Raw genomic sequence first — 26,241 nt, 5'->3', positions numbered from 1 at the left:
AAATCCCCGAATGGCTCTCACTGGGCCTAAAATCCCTATGTTCGACAGGCGTAACTCCGCCCACCCGGACAAAACTCCGCCCACTCAGCAAACTAATTGCTTCATAGAAAGTGGGTGGGGTTTACACTGTAGGTGGGCGGAGTTTCGGACGCCTGAACATGTAAGCAATAGGGATCCATTTAGGATCCAAAAAGAGCTGGCTCTTTTTGGTGAGCAGAGCCAGATCACCAAAAAGAGCCGGGCTGCCCATCACTAACACACACAGACACAGACAGACATGCACATATTCTCCGCCCACACACTCTTCCTCCTTCTAACATCCTTTCCTTTGACAATTCGCAGCATTTTTGGCAGCAAATCTGCAGCAAATAAGCAAACCTTTTAACACCTGCGTTTTTGCTGCAGATTTGACTGACTCAATTGAAGTCATAAAACGCAAGTACGGACGGAAATTTACTGATCATGTGCACAACACTTCAGGATTATCATTGAATTACCTTGCTTTAGTATTCCATTGTGTTTTTGGAGCATTTACGTGTGTAATAAAACTGTGAAAATGCATCAAAAGCGCTTCGTGTGCACATAGCCTTATAAATTCCTCAAACTTGTGAATCAGGCATGAGATCTAACGTGATAGAAGACTACAGTGCGGGGAAGACGGGAAACCTTCATATAGACGGCCGGTGGGGATGGAGTCAGTGACGGACTCTGGCCAAATATGTTTCTAGAGCCGTAGTAGAAGATGAAGATGTCGTCCTCATCATGAAGTAGTTATTTCTCCTGTCCCGTGTAATGAATATCTCCTGCAGTATTGCTAATGCTGATTCCAGTGTCGGGAAATGAGACGAGAATTAGCGTTATGGAAGATGAGTCTATGAGAAACGTATTCAGCTGCCGACTCCGAGGGAGAAACTGCTTGTTGTCTGTGGCCTAAATATATAGGTTTTATTAGTAGATGTCAGGGGGAAAAAAAGTTATGTTGTAAAATAATAACAATACTATTGCTGCTTTGGTCCCCACCAGTCTCTGTATTTCCTAGTCAGTCCCAACAAACTTGTGATTCCTACAACCAGTCAGATGCCGAAGCAGTGCGTAACATAGTCAGTGATTGGGAGCATGGAGGAGTTGTCTTAATCAACAATTCAACTTATGTTCCAGTTCATACAAGACTAGAGAATGCAACATCTACACGTTCTATCTCTTGATATGTTTCCCTTATTATCGCCAGTAATTGTATTATTACACAGGATTCTTTGTGATGTTACATCTCTCATGTTCTTCTCGTTCAGGTCTCTACAATCTCAGATCCTTAAAGTAGAGAACTTCTATATTCAGAGAATTTTTCTGAATTACCCATCAAAGATTAATATGGACAGAGACAAGATGGTGGAGAGGATATTACACCTCACCCTAGAGATCCTCTTCCGACTTACTGGAGAGGTGAGAGATTCTGATGACGTCACATTACATCATTCTTATCTATGGGAATAACAGATGGACAGAACTGGAGAGGTGAGGACTCTGGAAATGTCTGTACTGAGATTTATTAATCTGTCTCTCCATAACCAGGATTACACAGTGGTGAAGAAGACCTCTAGTGAGCGCTGTCAGGACCCTGTGTCTGAGGGATGGGGAAGACCCCTGAGCCCAATCACAGGGCCTCCACCTCAACCCCTGATACATGAGGACATCGATGACCAGAAGATCCTAGAACTCACCTACAAGATGATTGAGCTGCTGACTGGAGAGGTGACACTGCTGGGAATGCTGGGACATTATATAGTAACGCTATGAAGGGATCGGGGGGATGACGGTATCATTGTATGTGTCAGGTTCCTATAAAGTGTCAGGATGTTTCCGTCTATTTCTCCATGGAGGAGTGGGAGTATTTAGAAGGACATAAAGATCTGTACAAGGACGTCATGATGGAGGTTCCCCAGCCCCTCACATCACCAGGTAATAGGACTAAATACACACGGCCTATAATTATCTGTATGTAAAGAATGAATTCAGTCCCTGTATGTGTTTCCTCCAGATCTATCCAGTAAGAGGACAACACCAGAGAGATGTCCCCGTCCTCTTCTTCCACAGGACTGTAAACAAGAAGATCCCAATGTTCCTCAGGATCATCAGGTAGATGGAGAGAAGGTGTCATGAGATCTCCCCTATGATGTGTAGACAGCTGTGAAGGTCTTGTGCTCAGTCTTGTTTTATCCACCAGTATTATGTGTTTTATACTTGTGTAATGAGAACGGTGGAGATGGCAGGATTAGAGCTGATCATAGATGTGACTTCTCCATCTGTCTGTGACTTCTACAATATTTTTTTCAGGGTGAAGATCAAACCCATATTATTACTACAGAGACATATGTGAGGGGTGATGTGTGGTGTAAAAAGAAGCATTCTACATATGACTGCCCAGGTGAGTAACTACATGACCACTACATGCAGAGAAGTCACAGATACTTCTCAGTCACCGGATGTGGCTCCGTTATTGGTCGTGTTGTCCAGGCGTATTACAATTGTGTGATCACCATTTTGCCGCTAAACTGCAACATTCTCCTCCATTTAAAATAATAACATTTTATAAATCTTACAACCTGGAGGATCCACCTACTTGCTGAAATTAGAAGACGCTGTTACTTGCCCAGGTCTGTAAACTACAAAGCCAAATGACAGTGTACGTAGAATGTGCTGACAAGTTAGAAAATCACTTGAAGAAAAACATTATGAAGGGCCTGTAAGAGAAAGTGGAGGGTAATGATGCTGTTGGCTTCCTAGATCCCTGATATCTTATTGGATGAATCTCCCTTCTCTCCCTTCTGTGCTGCTGAATGATCTCATATGGTCCCTACAAGACCAGGTCCAGTCTTTCTGGCCAAACTTCACTTTTGTGATTGACAACATTAAATGTGCAGTGAGGCCAAGTGTGAATTTCTGTACAGTAACAACAGAGTTTCCCTTTATCCTGATATTTCAATTTCTTTTAAAACCAAATAACTTCAAACAGGATTGTGATAAACTACATAAAAAACATTACACCTGTGCCATGATATATCTCTAAGCTGTGCGTGGCTGATGGCTGTAATATAGAATCATAGAATGGTAGAGTTGGAAGGGACCTCCTGGGTCATCTGGTCCAACCCCCTGCTCAAAGCAGGATTCACTAAATCATCCCTGACAGATGTCTGTCCAGCCTCTGTTTGAAGACTTCTATTGAAGGAGAACTCACCACCTCTTGTGGCAGCCTGTTCCACTCATTGATCACCCTGTCAAAAATTTTTTTCTAATAATAGAATTAATTTTTCTAATAATAGAATCATATACATTTATTCACGCATGTGTTGGCATGGCTCGATTTATGGAATCATCCCATGTCATAAATTACATTATGTTTTCAATTCTAAGGAATTCAGATTCCTGCACAACCTCTCCTGAAATGGGGAGCGCTAATACTTTCTCTTCTCTTCTGGTCAGGACTCATAAAAGCTCCAATGGTCCACCATAAATGAGTACAACTCCAGCTTAGTGTTGTAGTTGTCCCTCCAAACATGTTGTTGGGTATGTAACATAGAATTAAAAAAAGTCTTTTTTTACAGGTTCATTCTGTAGGATAGTTTGATTGTGGTAGGATCATCCTGCCTCACATATGTACAGTGGGTGTACAGTATTCAGACCCCTTTTAAATTTTCACTCTTTGTTTCATTGCAGCCATTTGGTAAATTTAAAAAAAAACATTTTTTTTCTCATTAATGTACACTCTGCACCCCCATCTTCACTGAAAAAAATAGAAATGTAGAAATTTTTGCAAATTTAATAAAAAAGAAAAACTGAAATATCACATGGTCATAAGTAGAGTTGAGCGACTTTTGGTTTTTGGTTTTTTAGGGTCGCGTTTCGTTTCGTGAAACCCGACTTTTCCAAAAGTCGGGTCGAGCAAGATCGTCCGATTATAGGGAAAAGTCGGGGTCGTCCCGAAACACGAAACCCAATGTAAGTCAATGGGGAATAAAAGTCGGCAGTGAGAGGAGGACAGGAAACACACCTACAGTGCCCATTTGAATGCCAAAAGCATCAATTCTTCTTTCTTAAGCTTGTCAACCTTAATTAACTTCATATTACAAGTTACGCACTGAAAAATGGGGGTTATTTGGCTACAAACTGTGGGGGGGGGAGGGCTGGCTCCAGGTTTTCATGTGCCCTGGGCGAAAGAGCGCCCCTTTAACACATACCACAACTCATCATGCTCCGATACGGCAGAGAAATAGCGGTATAGTACAATGAAAAATACCTCACTTTTTACATCTCATGACGAGGCCCATCTATTTCTCCATACAGAATCATTGGTCCCATATAATGTTTGAAACAGTATATGATGAGCTCCACATAATGCTACAGTATATGTTGGTCCCCATGGATGAAGCTCCACTGTCTTATGGGCCCAAATAATGCTCCAAACATAATGGGCCCCATTTCTAATGCTCTAGTGTATAATGGGCCCTGTAAATGCTGCTCCAGTGTCTGATGTCCACCTTTGGAATGTTCCAGTGTATGGTGGGCCCCATCTATCATTCTCCAGAGTATAGTGCTCCCCAAAAATTGCTGTCCCAACATTGAAAACAATCAAATAAGTCTCCTCGCTAGGGAATCCCTGTACTTGTCTGGACAGGTGCTGTAGCTTGCTTAACAGCTCGCCAGCCGTTCTCACGCCCAGTATGGATTGCACGTGATTGCACAAAGGTTAGAAAGGGTACTGTATCCCTGGATAACATGTATGGATAGCGTACACATTCAAAATATATGTCTATACAGCATGAGGCAGGCTCAGACGGTGTTAGGCCCAGTATGGATTGCACGTCATTGCACAAAGGTTAGAAAGGGTACCGTATCCCCGGATAACATGTATGGATAGCGTACACATTCAAAATATATGTCTATACAGCATGAGGCAGGCTCAGACGGTGTTAGGCCCAGTATGGATTGCACGTCATTGCACAAAGGTTAGAAAGGGTACCGTATCCCCGGATAACATGTATGGATAGCGTACACATTCAAAATATATGTCTATACAGCATGAGGCAGGCTCAGACGGTGTTAGGCCCAGTATGGATTGCACGTCATTGCACAAAGGTTAGAAAGGGTACCGTATCCCCGGATAACATGTATGGATAGCGTACACATTCAAAATATATGTCTATACAGCATGAGGCAGGCTCAGACGGTGTTAGGCCCAGTATGGATTGCACGTCATTGCACAAAGGTTAGAAAGGGTACCGTATCCCCGGATAACATGTATGGATAGCGTACACATTCAAAATATATGTCTATACAGCATGAGGCAGGCTCAGACGGTGTTAGGCCCAGTATGGATTGCACGTCATTGCACAAAGGTTAGAAAGGGTACCGTATCCCCGGATAACATGTATGGATAGCGTACACGTTCAAAATATATGTCTATACAGCATGAGGCAGGCTCAGACGGTGTTAGGCCCAGTATGGATTGCACGTCATTGCACAAAGGTTAGAAAGGGTACCGTATCCCCGGATAACATGTATGGATAGCGTACACATTCAAAATATATGTCTCAGGAGGCAGGCTCAGACGGTGTCAGGCACAGTATGGATTTGACGGCCCAGATTACACAGAGGAGGAGCAGGGAGAGGTAAAGATTGCAAATGCTGGGGCCCTGCCCAAGCAAGGGGGGCCCACTCGTGGGCGTCGGTACTGGCACTGGGCCCCTCATAGTACAGCGGTGTGTCTGACGGCGGGTGTGCACCACCGCCGTCAGAGACACTTGATTGCACTATGAGGGACCCTGTGCCAGTGCCCGCGCCCAAGAGTCGGCCTACCCACCTGTCCAGGGCAACGGCACTCGCACGGTGTCGTGCGGTAGGTGGTGACCCCGGCCATGGGGGGGGAGGCAGCACAGTTAGGGAGTTTTAGAAAGTGGCATATGTTGATGTTGGACATTCAGCTGATGCAAAAGGCGAAATAGGTGAAGTACCAGGAAGAGGTGGACCAAAGCAAGCCATTTTTCTGTCACCCTATGTGTCATCAAGGGAAGGTGGGACAAAATCCTTGGAAACCCATGCGTGGTTCATTTTAATGAAGGTTAGATCATCCACATTTTGGGTTGACAGACGGGTCCTTTTTTCTGTAAGGATTGATCCAGCTGGGCAAGCGAGCTCCTGTAAGGCATATTGGGCCAATTCAGGCCAGGTGTCCAGTTTAGCGGCCCAATAGTCAAAGGGGAATGACCTGTGTGGGAGAACATCGATATGGGAGGAAAAGTAGTTTGTAACCATAGTTGACAACTGCTGTCTCCTGTCACTTTCCATCGATGCAGTATTACCAGTTGTGTGAGCGGTATTTGAAAAATCAGTCCACAACATTGTCATGAAACCCCTGTCTCCAACGCCACTTCTGCTGTGTGCACCACGAACACCTCTGCCAAGCTGCCCCCGGCCCGTACGCCTCGTGTGAGAACCATCACCGCTGCTGTGTGCTGGGAATGCCTCAAGCAACCGATTTACCAGAGTTGCTTGTTTATTAGCCAATATTAGGTCAAGGTTCTCCTGTGGCATGATGTTTTGTAATTTGCCTTTATAGCGTGGATCCAGGATGCTGGCCAACCAGTTGTCGTCATCGTTCATCATTTTGGCAATGCGGGGGTCCCTTTTTAGGATCCGCAAGGCATAATCTGACATGTGGGCCAATGTTCCCGGTGTCAATGATGCACTGCGAGTGCTGGGTGGAGGAGCACTTTCTGGCAAATCCACATCCCTCCAGTCACGCACAAACCCTGTACCAGACCTTGCCACGCCAACATTTTCACTTGCCCCACGAGATGCATCCTCCTCCCCTAAGTAATCATCCCCATCATCCTCCTCCTCCTCCTCCTCTTCTTCCTCCACTTCGTCCAGGAGAGGTCCCTGAGCAGACAATGGCTGAATGTCATCAAGGATTCCCTCCTCCTCTTCCTCCTCATCAACATTGGCTGCAGACGCCTGCTCCTTAAGGTGCGTCAAAGTTTGCATGAGCAGACGCATAAGTGGGATGCTCATGCTTAGGATGGCGTCGTCTGCGCTTACCAGCCGTGTGCATTCCTCAAAACACTGAAGGACTTTACAAAGGTCTTTCAGCTTCGACCACTGCACGCCTGTCAACTCCATGTCTGCTCTCAAAGTGCCTGGCCGTGTATCCTCCCACAAATGCATTATGGCCTGCCTCTGCTCGCACAGCCGCTCCACCATGTGCAGGGTGGAGTTCCACCTTGTTGCAATGTCGATAATGAGGCGGTGGTTGGGAAGGTGGAGCAATTGCTGCAGCTTCTGCATACGAACGGAGTGTACAGGCGACCGGCGGTTGTGCGCGCACAGTCTTCGCACCTTCTGGAGCAGGGCTGTTAACTCCGGATAATTTTTGAGGAAGCACTGCACCACCAGGTTCAATGTGTGAGCCAAGCAAGGTATGTGGCTGAGTTTTGATAGGGCTATGGCTGCCACAAAATTACGGCCGTTATCACTAACTACCTTGCCTGCCTCAAGATGTACACTGCCCAGCCATGACTCAGTTTGTCGCTTCAAGTACTCGGCCAGCACCTCGGCGGTGTGTCTGTCGCCCAAACACATCATCTGCAACACAGCCTGCTGACGCTTTCCACTAGCTGCTCGATAGGGGGACACATCGTGTGCAACAGTGGCAGCTGCAGATGGAGTGCTCGTACGACTGCGCTCTGTGGACGAGCTTTCGCTTCTGGAAGAGGAGGAGGAGGAGGAGGGTCGAACGCCTACAGCCAACTGTTTCCTATACCGTGGGCTAGGCAGCACTGTCCCACCACCGCTGTCCCCTGTGGACCCTGCATCCACCACATTAACCCAGTGCGCAGTGATGGACACGTAACGGCCCTGGCCATGCCGACTGGACCATGCATCAGTTGTGAGGTGCACCTTTCCGCTCACTGACTGCTTGAGTGCATGGACAATGCGGTCTTTCACATGATGGTGGAGGGCTGGGATGGCTTTGCGAGAGAAGAAGTGGCGACTGGGTAGGTCATAGCGTGGTACTGCATAGGCCATGAGTTCGCGGAAAGCTGTGCTTTCCACCAACCGAAAGGGCATCATCTCAAACGAGATTAGTTTGGCAATGTGGGCATTCAAACCCAGTGTACGCGGATGAGAGACTGAGTACTTTCTTGACCTACTCATAGTGTCTGGGAGGATGAGCTGGACTTGAGAGCTGCATATGGTGGAAGTAGCGGTGGACAGGGCGGACTGAGAGAGGGTTGATGATGGTGATGGAGTTGGTGTTCTTTCTGATGGCCTAGAATCAGTCTTTCGTTGATATAACAGTGGGATTCCTTGACTGCTGTGGCCTTGCAACGACACCTCAACATTTGCTGCTGTGCTAACCGGTGGGCTTACAGTGGGGGAAACAATGTAGCGTTGCTGACTACCTTCGTTGTGATCAGTTGCACATGTGGCACTTGAGGTTTGGTGTTGTGTCCACGCTTGCAAGTGCATGCTGGTTAAATGTCTAAGCATGCAACTGGTATTCAAATTTTTCAGATTTTTCCCTCGGCTAAAGGTCTTTGCGCACTTCTTACAGATAACCTTGGCCTGATCATGAGGATTTTGTTCAAAAAACTGCCACACTGCACTCTTCCTACTTTGGCAGACATTTTGCGGCCTAGCACGCTGTGATCTTTTGACCCTCTGGACAAGCTGTCCAGCAACTCTTTTGATGTTTGGAACCTGTCTTTGGAGTGCTCCGGGCCTGCCAGATAACAGCTGTTGCGATGTCGATGTCTGCTGTGGATGCTCCTCATCTGAGCTATTGGAAGCAGCACCCTCTTCCCCCAATGGATGCCAATCTGGGTCAACAACTGGGTCATCCATCACCTCCTCTTCTATGTCATGTGCACCTTCCTCTGTGTCACCGTGTATGGTGGTATAGTGTGCGGGAAGGGGCACCTGAGTCTCATCAGGGTCAAAATCTGGCTCTGTACACTGCGAGGACAATGTAGTGCTCTGAGTGAATGTACCAGCAGAATCATCCATCAGCGACTGTGCATCAGTGCACTCCATGTCAGATTCATCTTGGCCTGGGTAATTCACCATTTGACTTGATAATCCAGGCATGGTATGTGAAAACAGCTCCATGGAGTAATCAGTAGTATGGCCTGCGTCATCCTTCAATCTTGGTTGGGGTGAAGGACACAAGGAAAGGTGTGGTTCATGAACATGAGCCTCCAATGACGACTCAGTGCTTTTACTTTTTACAACTGAAGAAGAGGAGGCGATAGAGCTGGAGGCTGAGTCAGCAATGTAAGACAAAACTTTTTCCTGATGCTCTGGCTTTAAAAGCGGTTTGCCAACTCCTAGAAAACTAAGCGTTCGAGGCCTTATGTAGCCAGACGATGACGCAGGGTCAGCACCTCCTGCATTCGGTCCTATTTTGCTCTTGCCACTACCATCAGATCCACCACCAACACCATCATTACCAGCTGCCAACCCCCGCCCAATTCCACGGCCTCTTCCACCAGCCTTCCTCATTTTTGGTAGAAATGTAGACAAAATCCAACAAACTATATAGTAATGTAAAACAAGGTACAAGGTGTCTATAGGACAGGGGAGATTTCGAATTTCTGCACACACTTGTGGACAGTGGACACTTTTGGATTGTGTGAGGCCCACTGATATCTGAGCGCTATGTGACACGCTCGATGGCACAGCTGCCTGTGACCAAAGTGACGAGAGGATAATGGAGATTTTGAATCTCTGCGTACACTTTTGGACACTGGACACTTGTGGATTGTGTGAGGCCCACTGATATCTGAGCGCTATGTGACACGCTCGATGGCACAGCTGCCTGTGACCAAAGTGACGAGAGGATAATGGAGATTTTGAATCTCTGCGTACACTTTTGGACACTGGACACTTGTGGATTGTGTTAGGCCCACTGATATCTGAGCGCTATGTGACACGCTCGATGGCACAGCTGCCTGTGACCAAAGTGACGAGAGGATAATGGAGATTTTGAATCTCTGCGTACACTTTTGGACACTGGACACTTGTGGATTGTGTGAGGCCCACTGATATCTGAGCGCTATGTGACACGCTCGATGGCACAGCTGCCTGTGACCAAAGTGACGAGAGGATAATGGAGATTTGGAATCTCTGCGTACACTTTTGGACACTGGACACTTGTGGATTGTGTGAGGCCCACTGATATCTGAGCGCTATGTGACACGCTCGATGGCACAGCTGCCTGTGACCAAAGTGACGAGAGGATAATGGAGATTTTGAATCTCTGCGTACACTTTTGGACACTGGACACTTGTGGATTGTGTGAGGCCCACTGATATCTGAGCGCTATGTGACACGCTCGATGGCACAGCTGCCTGTGACCAAAGTGACGAGAGGATAATGGAGATTTTGAATCTCTGCGTACACTTTTGGACACTGGACACTTGTAGATTGTGTGAGGCCCACTGATATCTGAGCGCTATGTGACACGCTCGATGGCACAGCTGCCTGTGACCAAAGTGACGAGAGGATAATGGAGATTTTGAATCTCTGCGTACACTTTTGGACACTGGACACTTGTGGATTGTGTGAGGCCCACTGATATCTGAGCGCTATGTGACACGCTCGATGGCACAGCTGCCTGTGACCAAAGTGACGAGAGGATAATGGAGATTTTGAATCTCTGCGTACACTTTTGGACACTGGACACTTGTAGATTGTGTGAGGCCCACTGATATCTGAGCGCTATGTGACACGCTCGATGGCACAGCTGCCTGTGACCAAAGTGACGAGAGGATAATGGAGATTTTGAATCTCTGCGTACACTTTTGGACACTGGACACTTGTGGATTGTGTGAGGCCCACTGATATCTGAGCGCTATGTGACACGCTCGATGGCACAGCTGCCTGTGACCAAAGTGACGAGAGGATAATGGAGATTTGGAATCTCTGCGTACACTTTTGGACACTGGACACTTGTGGATTGTGTGAGGCCCACTGATATCTGAGCGCTATGTGACACGCTCGATGGCACAGCTGCCTGTGACCAAAGTGACGAGAGGATAATGGAGATTTTGAATCTCTGCGTACACTTTTGGACACTGGACACTTGTGGATTGTGTGAGGCCCACTGATATCTGAGCGCTATGTGACACGCTCGATGGCACAGCTGCCTGTGACCAAAGTGACGAGAGGATAATGGAGATTTTGAATCTCTGCGTACACTTTTGGACACTGGACACTTGTAGATTGTGTGAGGCCCACTGATATCTGAGCGCTATGTGACACGCTCGATGGCACAGCTGCCTGTGACCAAAGTGACGAGAGGATAATGGAGATTTTGAATCTCTGCGTACACTTTTGGACACTGGACACTTGTGGATTGTGTGAGGCCCACTGATATCTGAGCGCTATGTGACACGCTCGATGGCACAGCTGCCTGTGACCAAAGTGACGAGAGGATAATGGAGATTTGGAATCTCTGCGTACACTTTTGGACACTGGACACTTGTGGATTGTGTGAGGCCCACTGATATCTGAGCGCTATGTGACACGCTTGATGGCACAGCTGCCTGTGACCAAAGTGACGAGAGGATAATGGAGATTTTGAATCTCTGCGTACACTTTTGGACACTGGACACTTGTAGATTGTGTGAGGCCCACTGATATCTGAGCGCTATGTGACACGCTCGATGGCACAGCTGCCTGTGACCAAAGTGATGAGAGGATAATGGAGATTTTGAATCTCTGCGTACACTTTTGGACACTGGACACTTGTGGATTGTGTGAGGCCCACTGATATCTGAGCGCTATGTGACACGCTCGATGGCACAGCTGCCTGTGACCAAAGTGACGAGAGGATAATGGAGATTTGGAATCTCTGCGTACACTTTTGGACACTGGACACTTGTGGATTGTGTGAGGCCCACTGATATCTGAGCGCTATGTGACACGCTCGATGGCACAGCTGTGACCAAAGTGACTAGAGGATAAGGGAGATTGGATTGCTTTTAAAAAGCAGTTTGCGGAGCAGTGGGTAAACAGCAATGCCAGCGTGTCAGGAAGCCTTAGAAGGCAGCCCAACAACCAACACCACTGATACACCACAATATAGCCTCCCCTTGCACTGCACACACAGTGACTTGTGTGTTGTGCAGGCCAAATCGCTAGCAGCAGAAGCAGTTCTTTTGTCTTCTTCCCTGCCTAACGCTCTCCCTACAGAATCAGCAGCAACCTCTCCCTATACTAAGATCGGCAGAAGTAAGATGGCGGTCGGCGTGCACGCCCTTTTATACCCCCTGTGACGCCCACCAAAGCAAGCCAATCACTTGCATGCCCTTCTGAAAGATGGTGGTGACCCGTGCCTAGGTCATCACGTTGCCCACAGTGTCCGTGGATCCTGATTGGCTGAAAAAGAGCGCAAAACAAACTTTTGAAACGCGACTTTGGCGCGTAAGTCGCCGACCTCGTGGCCGACCTCATCCTAGGGTCGGGTTTCGTTTCATGAAACCCGACTTTGCCAAAAGTCGGCGACTTTTGAATTTTTTCGACCCGTTTCGCTCAACTCTAGTCATAAGTATTCAGACCCTGAGTAGAAGCACCCTTTTTTGCTAGTACAGCCTTGAGTCTTCTTGGGAATGATGCAACAAGTTTTTCACACCTGGATTTGGGGATCCTCTGCCATTCTCCCTTGAAGATCCTCTCAAGTTCCATCAGCTTGGATGGTGAACGTTGGTGGACAGCCATTTTCAGGTCTCTCCAGAGATGCTCGATTGGGTTTAGGTCAGGGCTCTGGTTGGGCCAGCCAAGAATGGTCACAGAGTTGTTCTGAAGCCACTCCTTTGTTATTTTAGTTGTGTGCTTAGGCTACTTTCACACATCAGGTTTTCGGCGTCAGGCGCGATCCGGCGTCGTGCCGGAACGCCGGATCCGGCAACTGTTTCGTAAAACCGGATGTGACGGATCCGGTTTTCTGCCGGATCCGTCTTTTTCTTGACAGACAAAACCGGATCCGTCTCATCCGGTTTATCCGTTTTTCTATCCGTTTTTCGACGGATTACGCCGGATCCGGTTTTTAAAATTGACCCTTGTGGCCTTCCGAACGGGATTGGCTACTGGAAAACTATATATAGCATGTTCCTACAGCCCTTCTTTGACAGGTTGTAGAGGAGAAAGTGCAGGTTGGAGAGAAGAGCAAGTTACTGGCGAAGATGGATGTTGTCATTGGAAATATTTTGAAGAATTTGGCGGATTTTACAGCGGAGGCGAATCGTTTGAGGGTGATTGTTCTGGAGAAGGAGAGAGCGAGACAGCAGCGCATCAGGCATCGTAGACGACGTTTGTGGATCCACCCCATCACAGCCAAGAGAATGACGCGTGGGGTCTATTCTACACTATGCATGGACCTTCGACGAAACCCGGATACATTTTTTGGATATGTTAGGATGAAAATGGAGAATTTTGATTACTTGGTGGAGCGCATTGCACACCTCATAAGAAAAGCGGACACCTATTGCCGCTTCTCTGTTTCACCCGCAGAGCGTCTGATGGTGACTTTAAGGTAAGCCACATTTATTGGATATGCTCGCATCAGAGCACACTTTCACTGCAATCTTGTTGGTGGTAGTTTGTATCGCCAAGTGTTATAGCTCAGTTTTGGTATGTAATGCTGTGATTTAAAACTAATTTATTGTTTTTTAATTCCCCACAGATTTCTTGCAACTGGAGAATCCCTTTCGTCACTGCATTTCCAGTACAGACTCGGGATTTCCACCATATCTGGAATTGTGAAGTACACATGCCGTGCACTGTGGGACTCCTTAGCTGAAGAGTTTTTACCAGAGCCCACAACAGAGAGGTGGATTGAAATTGCTGACAAGTTTCAACAGATATGTCAGTTTCCAAACTGCTTGGGCGCTGTGGACGGGAAACATATCCGCATTGTAAAGCCAGCTGGATCGGGATCGGAATATTTCAATTACAAGAAATATTTTTCAATTGTCCTCATGGCCATCGCTGACGCGGAATACAAATTTATTGCGGTTGATATTGGGGCCTATGGCCGCTCCAATGACTCTCAAGTTTTCAAACTGTCTGCCATGGGGCGTAAACTGTATGGAAACACCTTCCAGTTCCCACCACCTAGACCGCTGCCGCAAACATCTGGTCCACCTATGCCATTTGTCTGTGTAGGGGATGAAGCCTTCCAGCTGTCAGAACACCTTTTGAAACCGTACTCTAGCAGAGGATTGACAAGACCAAAACGCATTTTTAATTACCGCCTCACAAGAGCAAGAAGAATGGTTGAATGTACCTTTGGTATTCTGACAGCCAAATGGCGGGTCCTATTGACTGCGATCAACCTCAAGACAGAAACTGTGGACGAGGTGATCAAAGCGTGCGTGGTACTCCACAATTTTGTTATCTGCAAGGAACCCATTTCCATTGAGGACACCTCTGAAGAAACCACCTTGCAAGATTACCATGACATTACCACTAGAAGTTCTGTGACGGTTTCAGTAATGAGGGACAATTTTGCACTATACTTTGTCACCTCAAGGCAGAGTACACTGGCAGGATGACAGAGTGTGAAAGATTTGTGCCCAACCAAACTTGTGTACCTTCTGTACCAACAGTATATACCTTTGCCAACCAAAGTTGGCTATCTTGTCATGGTCTCTATTTTTAGCTTTAGGCCACAGGTGTGTACCTGGTTGTGTTTTATGCAAAGTATTTCACCTTTTAACAAAAGTTGTGTACATTGTTAGGAAATCACCAACAATAAACACAACTTTTTAGGTGAAATACTTTGCTTCAAACACAACCAGGAACACAACTGTGGCAAAAAGCTAAAATTTACCCACAGTTATATACCTAGTTTTGAATACCATTTCACCTTTTAAATACCCTGTATTTAACCATTTTCGCCGCAGAAAGAAATGACAGACAACCAGTGTAAAATAATTTAACTTTTATTGAAAAATGTTTTTTTTAGTAAACTTTTTTAAAATGTTAATAAACTTGTTTAATAAAACTTTGAAACTATAAAACTGAAACCATAAAACTGGTCATTTTTATTTAAATACACACATTATAAATCTGTGTAGTGTGTGGTGGAAATACTGCTGTAGGGGCTGCGGGACACTTCGACACTGGGAGTGTGGAGAGAGGACTGGGATCGTGGTGGGGAAGGAACAGTTAGAGGTGAAGGTGTGGAAAAAACTACAGAATGGGTGGACATGTGGGAAGCAGAAGAGGTGGTGGGTGGTGGAGTGGAGGGTTGGGCAGGGACTGTAGGAGCAGATGATGTTGATGGCAAGTTGTATGGGGAAGGAGTTTGGTACGGGGCAGGTTGCTGGAAGTGGGGAGATGTCTGGTACGGGGCAGGTTGCTGGAAGTGGGGAGATGTCTGGTACGGGGCAGGTTGCTGGAAGTGGGGAGATGTCTGGTACGGGGCAGGTTGCTGGAAGTGGGGAGATGTCTGGTACTGGGGAGGTTGCTGGTACTGGGGAGTTTGCAGGTACTGGGGAGGTTGCTGGTACTGGGGAGGTTGCTGGTACTGGGGAGGTTGCTGGTACTGGGGAGGTTGCTGGTACTGGGGAGGTTGCTGGTGCTGGGGAGGTTGCTGGTGCTGGGGAGGTTGCTGGTGCTGGGGAGGTTGCTGGTGCTGGGGAGGTGGATGGTGCTGGGGAGGTGGATGGTGCTGGGGAGGTGGATGGTGCTGGGGAGGTGGATGGTATGTAATAGGAGGGGGAGGATGGAAAGTGGCTGGAGGGGGTGTAGATGTAATAGGAGGGGGAGGATGGAAAGTGGCTGGAGGGGGTGTAGATGTAATAGGAGGGGGAGGATGGAAAGTGGCTGGAGGGGGTGCAGGTGGAGGAACTACTGTGGTGGGAGGAGGAGGTTGGGAGGTAACTTGCTGAAGAGCAGCGTGGCATGAATGCATTACATGCATCTGCTGGGCAGGAGAGCGCGTTTCCATGCGCTCCACAACAGACCTGAAAAAGGTGTGGTTTGGCGAAGATCTTGCTTCTGAATGCATGGTTTGCAGAAGTGTCTTCACCTCCAGAATGCTGGAGTTGATCTGCTGATAGCCTGCGGAGATTTGCTCTGACAAGACTTTTAGACAGTTCTGGAAAGATGCATTCAGATGCAAGAACTCTGGCGCATAAGTCTTTTCCTGACCCCTCTGCCGCTGCCGCCCAGTACCCGCAGGTGTACTAGAGGTGGCAGGGGAAGAAGGGTGGGGTAAAGGGAAAGCGATCTCCTCACCAGCAGCTTCATGTAATGTAGGCGGCCACGATGCTCCTGTGCTGGTGGATGGGACAGATGGGTCGAATGTGTGGGAAGGCTGGGAAGGTGCAGATGTACCGGGGCGGTCGAAGTGTCCCTCGGTGCCGGTCTCCTCAGGGATCGCCTCAGAAGGGTCCAATCGTGCAGGCTCCCGAGTGCTGCTCACCGTGCTGTGGAATAAAGAGAAAAAAAAACAATTAAAATACTGACATGGTATGGCCCTGGCTGAAAAAAAAATTTACATCTAACATTTGTTTTCACATGTGGTGTGTAATATTTACCTTCTGGTGACCATTGTTTCCCGGAGGAACGACAGGGCTTCTGCGTACTTGTACTTGCTCCTGCGTCCTCCAGATCCACTCGGGGCCCGCATCTCTTTATTGAACTCCTTCTTGAAACGATCCCTCACAGACCGCCACCGATTCACAATTCTGTTCCCTGAAACGAGAAAGGAGTGGTTAGTATACAACATCAGTGTTTCCCAAACTCCAGTCCTCATGGTCCCCAGGGGTCATGTTTTCAGGATTTCCATAGTAAATAGAAATCCTGAACACATGATCCGTGGGGACCACGAGGACTGGAGTTCGGGAAACACTGGTTTACATCAAGCAACCGGTACTGTATATACTTACGCTCTGTAATCTGGGCCCGAACATCGAGGTCCTCCCAGCGGCCCACAAGGAGCGAACAGATTTCCTCCCAGAGTCGTCGGGTAACGATAAGGTCAGCGTGGCGGCGGTCAGCCATATTCCAGAGCGGCTCCCTTTCTCGGACGAGATCGATGAGGTGGTCCACATCGAGTCCTCCATCCTCACCGTCAGAGTCGGGAGCACGCTGTGAAGGCTGTTAAAGAAAAAGACAAAAATAACGCCTCCACATAAGAAATGAAATAAAAAGTGCAAAAAAAACAAAGCAAAAATATTTATACTTACACGCTGGTGACCGCCGCGTTGCTGTCGCCGACGACCCTGGGAGGCACTGCGAGGACCTCTTGGCCGAGCACCAGATTGGGAAGACTAGAGAAGAAAACAAAAAATGTTATGTCTTTGGATGTAGGCATTTGTTTGCTGTGTGTGGTCTGCAGAACATTGTTTTCTATGTGTTGTGTGTAGTGTGATGTTGTGTTTCTGCATTTGATGCAAAAAACTTACCAATTGTGAGCCCACTCCAGGTGTCTGTCCACCCCTTCCTTCTTCTTCTGGGAGCTCCTCTTCATCTTGTGAATCCTGTTTTGAAATAAAAGGCAATGAATAGACATATATTACAGAGAAGATGGATTTTGGAAATAAAAACTTACCGTCAAACGCTGACGATGCGAGGGAGGGCTCCCAGAAGATGATGTGCTGTCTTCCTGGTGGCCACACTCCATGCCTGTGGGTGGTGTTCCAGCTGCTGCCATTGCTGCTGCTGCTGCTGCTGCATCTATTGGGCGGCTGTTGAATAAAGAGAAACAAAGGGCCAATGAATATCTTGATATTCAATAGCCCTAGTTTGGAGGAATGGGGGATTTGATAATTACCGTCTCTCATCTGCTGCTGGTCTCCCCTCCTCAGCATGTTGCATTTGCTGCTCCATTTGGGGTGGTTGTGGTGCTGATGGTGCTGCAGTGGTCTCCTGCCTTCTCCTGCTTCGCTTGGTTGCTTTCTTGGGTGGCATGTTGGGTGTGGCTGTGGGTCCCACTGTCTTGCTTTTATATATGTCTTGTGGGCAGAGCTACTGAGCATGCTCAGACCAAAAAACCGGATCCGGCCGGCGCATTGCGGCGCTCATAGGCTTTCATTGTGTGAAAAAGCCGGACGCGCCGGATCCGGCGTGTCCGGCTTTTTCGCCGGAGACAAAAAACGTTACAGTAGCCGTTTTTTCCAGACGCCGGATCGCGACACATTGCCGGATCCGGCGAAAACCGGATGAAATGCATGGCCATCCGGCGCGATCCGGCGCAAATGCAAGTCAATGGGGGGGAAACCGGATCCGGCATTGCATTTCGCCGGATCCGGTTTCTGTCAAAAGCGCCGGATCGCGCCTGACGGCGAAAACCTGATGTGTGAAAGAGGCCTTAGTGTCATTGTCTTGTTGGAAGGTGAACCTTCGGCCAAGTCTGAGGTCCAGATCACTCTGGAAGAGGTTTTCATCCACAATATCTCTGTACTTGGCTGCGTTCATGTTTCTTTCAATTGCAACCAGTCATCCTGTCCCTGCTGCTGAAAAACACCCCCATAGCATGATGCTGTCACCACCATGTTGCAATGTTGAGATTGTATTGGGCAGGGGATGAGCAGTGCCTGGTTTTCTCCACACATACCGCATAGAATTATCACCAAAAAGTTCTATTTTCATCTCATCAGACCAGAGAATCTTATTTCTCATAGTCTGGGAGTCCTTCATGTGTTTTTTTAGCATGTCCATGTGGACTTTCATATGTCTTGCACTGAGGAGAGGCTTCCGTCAGGCCACTATGCCATAAAGGCCTGACTGGTGGAGGGCTGCAGTGATTGTTGACTTTGTGGAACTTTCTCCCATCTCCCTATTGCATCTTTGGCGCTCAGCCACAGTGATCTTGGGGTTCTTCTTTACCTCTCTCACCAAGGCTCTTCTCCCACGATTGCTCAGTTTGGCTGGACAACCAGGTCTAGGAAGACTTCTGGTGGTCCCAAATTTTTCCATTTAAGGATTATGGAGGCCACTGTGCTCTTAAGAACTTCAAGTACTGCATTAATTCTTTTGTAACCTTGACCAGATCTGTGCCTTGCCACAATTCTGTCTCTGAGCTCCTTGGCCAGTTCCTTTGACCTCATGACTCTCATTTGGTCTGACATGCACTGTGAGCTGTGAGGTCTTATATAGACAGGTGTGTGCCTTTACAAATCAAATCCTTTCAGTTTAATTAAATACAGCTGGACTCCAATGAAGGAATAGAACCACCTCAAGGAGGATCACAAGGAAATGGATATCATGTGACTTAAATATGAGTGTCTGAGCAAAGGGTCTGAATCCTTATGACCATGTGATATTTCAGTTTTTCTTGTTTAATAAATTTGCAAAAATTTTTAAATTTCCGTTTTTTTTCAGTCAAGATTAGGTGCAGAGTGTACATTAATGAAAACAAAAAATGAACTTTTTTGAATTTACCAAATGGCTGCAATGAAACAAAGAGTGAAAAATTTACAGAGGTCTGAATACTTTCCGAACCCACTGTAAAGGCCCTTTTACATTTAGCGATGCACCAGCGATCCGACCAGCGATCCGACCCGGTCAGGATCGCTGGTGCATCGCTAAATGATCGCTAGTGAGCTTTCATACAGAAAGATCTCACAGCGATGCAGCGCGCGATACTCACCTTTCACACACAGCGATCCTGACCTCCTCCCGCCCGCGTCCAGCGTCGCTTGTCGTCACAGCAGGAAGTCTCAGCAGGAAGCGCCCGACGAGAAATGGAGCCGGACATTCTCGCGCGATCAGCGATGGACAGCGGGGGAGCCGGTCGCTGGTAAGTATCACACATAGCGATATCGCTAGCAATATCGCTATAACGTCACAAAACCAGTGACGTTTTAGCGATATTGCTAGCGATATCGCTTAGTGTAAAACCCCCTTAAGTCTGTAACTCCCTGGTGGTCTTTAAAAAAGGTCTCCATTGCCTCTTCCAAATGCCTGAGATCTACATTTAAGATACCAGTAACAATTATGTAGGTACTATGGAATCTGATTGCGTGGGATAAAATGAATCTGAGACCAAAGTTGAGACAAATAAACTGTATATAAACAAAGCAAGAAGTACAACATAAACTAACAGAGACTTTCCTGCAATTACAGCGAAATGCCCAGCACAAAACGGAAATATCCAGCAAACATATAGCGGGGTGCAACCGCTAATACAAACACGTCCAGCAGTAATATGACGCATGAGTGCGAACTGCACTTACACGTGGAAGTCCAGCCGTATTAAGAAGCAAAGTGTGACCAGCACTTATACGTGAAAGTCGTGAAATATGCAGAGGAGCCGACACCTTTCATGGAAGTCTAGAAATACACGAGTGTAGCATAACAAGGAGAAGGTCTCTAAGTGTACCTTTTGGGCTGAAAAGTCCTGCTCAAGTCCAGCACCACAGCCCGCACAGACACAGTCAAAGAGGTAATAATAATGTCGGAAAGTCTTACAGACCACAGTGGTCCCAGAAATGTATAGCTCCTCACTTGAAGTCTGGACAATAGGTAACCCCAGCCAGGATCAGGAAGCAGCACAGAGGAGTGAAGGCAGCTGGAAGTGATGAGGCAGAGCCTCGAGTAACGAGCAGCAGCAGGAACTCCAGAAGCAAGCAAGGAGGAAACTCAGAAGCCAACAGCAACAAAATACTCAGGCAAGAAGGATCTCCCTACCTGGACTTACCGTATATACTCGAGCATAAGCGAACCCGAATATAAGCCGAGGCATCTACTTTTGCCACGGAAAACTGGGTAAGCATATTGACTCAAGAATAAGCCGGGTATGCACTGTCCCCTCATCCCTGTCCTGGTATGCATGCCTTCCCAATCCCTGTCCCTGTATGCATGCCTCCCCCATCCCTGTCATTGCATGCATGCCTCCCCCGTCCCTGTCATTGCATGCATGCCTCACCCGTCCCTGTCATTGCATGCATGGCTCCCCCGTCCCTGTCATTGTATGCATGCCTCCCCCGTCCCTGTCATTGTATGCATGCCTCCCCCGTCCCTGTCATTGTATGCATGCCTCCCCCGTCCCTGTCATTGTATGCATGCCTCCCCCGTCCCTGTCATTGTATGCATGCCTCCCCCGTCCCTGTCATTGTATGCATGGCTCCCCCGTCCCTGTCATTGTATACATGGCTCCCCGTCCCTGTCATTGTATACATGGCTCCCCCGTCCCTGTCATTGTATAAATGGCCCCCCGTCCCTGTCATTGTATGCATGGCTCCCCCGTCCCTGTCATTGTATACATGGCTCCCCCGTCCCTGTCATTGTATGCATGGCTCCCCGTCCCTGTCATTGTATGCATGCCTCACCTGTCATTGTATGCATGCCTCCCCCGTCCCTGTCATTGTATGCATGGCTCCCCCGTCCCTGTCACTGTATGCATGCCTCCCCCGTCCCTGTCATTGCATGTATGCCTCCCCATCCCTGTCATTGCATGCATGCCTCCCCCGTCCCTGTCATTGTATGCATGGCTCCCCGTCCCTGTCATTGTATGCATGCCTCACCTGTCATTGTATGCATGCCTCCCTGTCCCTGTATGCATGCCTCCCCATCCCTGTAATTGTATGGATGCCTCCCATGTCCCTTGTCATTGAATGCATGCCTCCCCGTCCCATCCCTGCATGCATTCCTCCCCCATCCCGTCCCTGTATGCATGGTTCCTTATCCCGTATCCCTGTTTGCATGTTTCCTATTGAAAAAGAACAAACATCCTACTCGCCTACATGCTCGCTCTAGCTGCTGGCACTATATCTCGTTTCAGCCACCGGCGCCTGCAGCTCTTCCTGTCAAGCGATCATGTGGCCCCGCTCATTAAGGTAATGAATATGTGCTCCATGACTAAGGGAGTGGAGAGCAGTGCATATTCATTACCTTAATGAGCGGGGCCACATGATCGCTTGACAGGAAGAGCTGCAGGCACCGGCGGCCAGAACGAGATGCAGTGCCAGCACCCAGGGCGCGCAGATAGGTGAGTCTAATGTGTGCTGGAAACTGGCGGCAGCGGCTGGCACTGTGCGCTATTACAGCAGCGGCACAGGCTTTAGCCACAACCGCCGGCTCCTGCCTCTGTGACCTGCTGCTCCTCCTCCCCCGCCGGCTTTCTGGGGCAATGACTCGTGTATAAGCTGAGGGGAGCGTTTCCAGCACCAAAACAATGTGCTGAAAAACTCTGCTTATACACTAATATATTCGGTAAATAGCAGGACAGACAGGAAGTTCAAGGACAGGGCGAAGTATCAGACTCCATCTTGGACAAGGGCAAAACAGACTCCATGGAACATCCGGAAACATTACAATACCTCAGTTCTGCACTATTATGAAAAGTTCTATTTAAATGTCCATTATTTCTTCCAGAAATTCGTCTGACAGAAAATACTGGTATAACTAGATTCTGATTGCCCCCCCTGCAAGATTTGGACTGGGTACCCCCTCATCCTGGCCCCATGCTGGTTTTATATATCCTCCATCCTGGTACTTGTCCCCCATTCTGATGCTGTTCTTTAATGTATGGAATGAAATAAACCATTATAATTACCAGGGGTGTACATAGAAGTCATGAGGCTCCATAGAAGAAGTATAATGCACAGCCCATAATCCTCTATATAGTATAAAGCATCTGAGGACTCACATCCAGTTCAAGTTTTTGCTGGCGTCAGGGGGCCCGTGACCCGCTACAACTGTGGTTGTTACTCCCCTGCCCTTATGATAGTTAAGGAAACAAATATACAAGCTGGGAGCTGAGCACATTGGACTGAACCAGAGGAGAACAAGGCTGTATATGGCAGTTTCCAGCAATATGCTTGGAGATTTAGTAGGGTGTGGTGCTTTACTGCTGAAGCAGGGAGCAGATTACTCCAGCTAGACAGCACAAACACCCATACTGCCAGACTGGATGGCACTACAGGTCCCAGGCATCCTAATGTTAGTGGCTAAACAGAGCTTCTGGTTCTGATATCTCCATCACCAGCGCCTCCTGCAGAATGAATAAGGCGGCTCCTGGTGACAGAAGCAGATGTCGCAGGAGTAGATCCCAGAGGAGATGGGACACACCATCTTCATAAGCCCTTATATGACAAAATGGTAGAAAACCAGAACAGTAGAAATCCCAATAAAGTGACTCCATTTTGGAAATTATAACCCTCAATGAATTCATTTATAGGGGTGATAACTATTTTGACTACACAGGCACTTTCCTGAAATTAGCAATAAGTGGATGTTGGAGTGTGAAAATTGCACAATTGCAATTTTACTGTTTCACACTTCCGTTGAAGGCGGACAGGTAACATCCGTCCCAAACGAAAAGTAGCGGACCCGCTTTCGGTATGTGACATACGGATGTCAGTGGCCGCTAATTTTGTCGCATCCGGCGAAGGAGAGAGAGAGAGACTCCCCGGAACAGCATTTCATGGTTAAAATTCTTCCCGGAGTAAAGCTCCCGAGCATGCGCACTTCAAAATAGCGAAATAGCGGACCGTCAAAGAAAAAAAACGTTGCAGGGTCCGTCTCATCTGCCCGGGAGACGCTAAAATCTTGGCGGTTCCTTCAAAAAACGGGTGGGACGGACGACCGTCAGTCAAGATCCGCCACTAATGTAAGTCTATGGGGGAAAAAAATGCATCCGCCCCTTTTTTGGCGGATCCGTTTTTTTCAAAAATTGGCGGATTTTGACTGACGTCAAAAAACGGAAGTGTGAAACAGGCCTAACACATTGTGCCCAGATTGTGCTCCAGGAAATACACACTGTAAGTTAAGTGGGGTCTTCTCACTATAGTAGTGCCAAATACATGGGTGCTAAATGTGGTTTGGGCACACAGCAAGGCTCAGAAGCGAGGGAGAGATTTGACTTTGGGATAACGGATATTGCTGGATTGGTTTTTGGCAGTCAAGTTGCTTTTCAAGAGTTTTTGAGTCAGTAATAATGTAGATACTGTTGAACTATTATTGTCTTGGTGAATAATTCAATATTTTTACATAATTTGTCATTTTTACAGACAGTTTAAGTTGAAATGTTCATAAATATACCTTTCAAGGATCAGTTATTCATAAATAACAATTGGTTTTACTCTTCGCAGATGACTGTACGAGGAGATCAGAGGGACAGCTGACATCTTCAATTTTTAAATCAGATGATCTTGAGATCCCACAGAATACAAGTGAAGTGAATGTCATTACTCCAGATACACCATCATTCCTTCACAGGAAAGATCTGTCATCTGATCCTTGGAAACAGGTCCTGTCTTCTAATTCATTGCACACTACTAAGGAAAAGAAGCCATTTTCACGTTCAGAATATGGAAATAGTTTTCCCCTCGAAAAATCTTTTCTTAAACATCAACAAATTCACACAGCGGAGAATAGATTTTCTTGTTCCAAGTGTCGGAAATGTTTTAACCAAAAATCAGATCTTGTTAGTCACCAGAGAAGTCACACAGGGGAGAAGGCATTTTTATGTTCAGAATGTGGGAAATGTTTTAACCATAAATCAGATTTTGTTAGACACCGGAGAACTCACACAGGGGAGAAGCCATTTTCGTGTTCAGAATGTGGAAAATGTTTTACCCAGAAATCAAATCTTGTTAGTCACCAGAAAACTCACACAGGGAAGAAGCCTTTTTCCTGTTCAGAATGTGGGAAATGTTTTAACCAGAAATGTAATCTTGTTATACACCAAAGAACTCACACAGGGAAGAAGCCTTTTTCATGTTCCGAATGTGGGAAATGTTTTAACCAGAAATGGAGTCTTATTATACACCAGATAACTCACACAGGAAAGAAGCCTTTTTCATGTTCAGAATGTGAAAAATGTTTTAACCAAAAATCAGACTTGGTTAAGCACCAGAGAACCCACACTGGAGAGAAGCCTTTTTCCTGCTCAGAATGTGGAAAATATTTTACTCAGAAATCAAATTTTGTTAAGCACCAGAAAACCCATACAGGGGAGAAGCCTTTTTCCTGTTCTGAATGTGGGAAATGTTTTACCCAGAAATGTAATCTTATTATACATCAAAGAATTCACACGGGGAAGAAGCCTTTTTCATGTTCAGAATGTGGGAAATGTTTTAACCAGAAATGGAGTCTTGTTATACACCAGAGAACTCACACAGGGGAGAAGCCTTTTTCATGTTCAGAATGTGGGAAATATTTTGTGAAGAAATCATCTCTTCTTAGTCACCAGAGAAGTCACAGTGTGGAAAAGCCTTTTTCATGTTTTTAAACATCAGAGAAGTCCGAGCAGGGAGAAGCCTTTTTTGCATTTTCAGAATGAACCCCCTATAAAAAGGATACGTTCTGAAACGTGCGTCGGGGTGTGCGCCGCACCAGTGATCGTGAACTGCACAGGTAACTTTGTGCCCATGCCCACACTATTCCATCCTATCCTGATTTGTTTTACTCTAACAGGCTTTGCATTTCCTGCCTATATTAACTTGCCCGATTTTAATTTATCGCAATCACAACTATTCCCTCACAGGTCTTGCATTTCCTGATCCTATTCACTTCTTTTCCCTATATTTTGTACACACTATATATTATATTCAGGTGGCACATTACTTTTCCTGCTTATGTATTTACACCTCCGTGGCACCTACTTTCATTGTATATAGCCTGGGTATTTGTACCTTTGATATTTTGTCTATGCTGATGACTGTTTTTCCATCCCAGTCACATTGATATGGTGATCCATTTTTTTTGTCACACTATCACTGTGAGGCAATTCTCTTGTGGCCCTGATAAAGGACGAATCTTCCTCTTAAAAATACTAAAATTATAGTTATTAAAGGGGGAACTCTCCCTGCACCTCTATTGAGGTCTGATATGAACTATTAACGCCAAACTCAACTATTAATAATTAATATCCACTTAGTAATGTCTTAATGTTATCTTTTCCTTATATACTACCTGAGATAGAACAGTGTATCAATAAAGAATATTTATTACACACACAAGCCTACAGTCTATTACATACATATACTGTATATTTATACCCAAGCAGGCGACTATAAATATATACAGCTCTGTCAAAAATTAAGAGACCACTGCAAAATTTTCTGTTTGTATGATTTTTCTCTTTATAGGTATATTTTTGAGTAAAATGCAAATTGCCCTTTTATTCTATAAACTACTGACAACATATCTTCGAATTTCCAAGCACTAAATTTTGTATTTATTTTCAGAAAATGAGAAATGGTCAAAATAGCAAAAAAATGCCGTGCT

General features: G+C 46.7%; 1 protein-coding gene across 1 annotated transcript in view; it reads left to right on the top strand.

Moving 5' to 3' along the window:
• LOC141055868 (uncharacterized) overlaps positions 1-26,017 on the top strand; it is a 172,926-nt gene extending 146,909 nt beyond the window's left edge. Inside the window, 1 exon segment of the mRNA XM_073552585.1 lies at positions 24,486-26,017. Coding sequence (XP_073408686.1) covers positions 24,486-25,243 — 758 coding nt within the window. The 3' untranslated portion in view covers positions 25,244-26,017.
• The last annotated feature ends 224 nt before the right edge of the window (positions 26,018-26,241 follow it).

This window comes from Dendrobates tinctorius, unplaced genomic scaffold, assembly GCF_039654945.1.
Source record: "Dendrobates tinctorius isolate UK_male_01 unplaced genomic scaffold, ASM3965494v1 ptg000192l, whole genome shotgun sequence".
NCBI lineage: Eukaryota > Metazoa > Chordata > Amphibia > Anura > Dendrobatidae > Dendrobates > Dendrobates tinctorius.
Note: the sequence above shows the minus strand (reverse complement) of the source record. Positions and strands in the feature narration are given on the sequence as shown.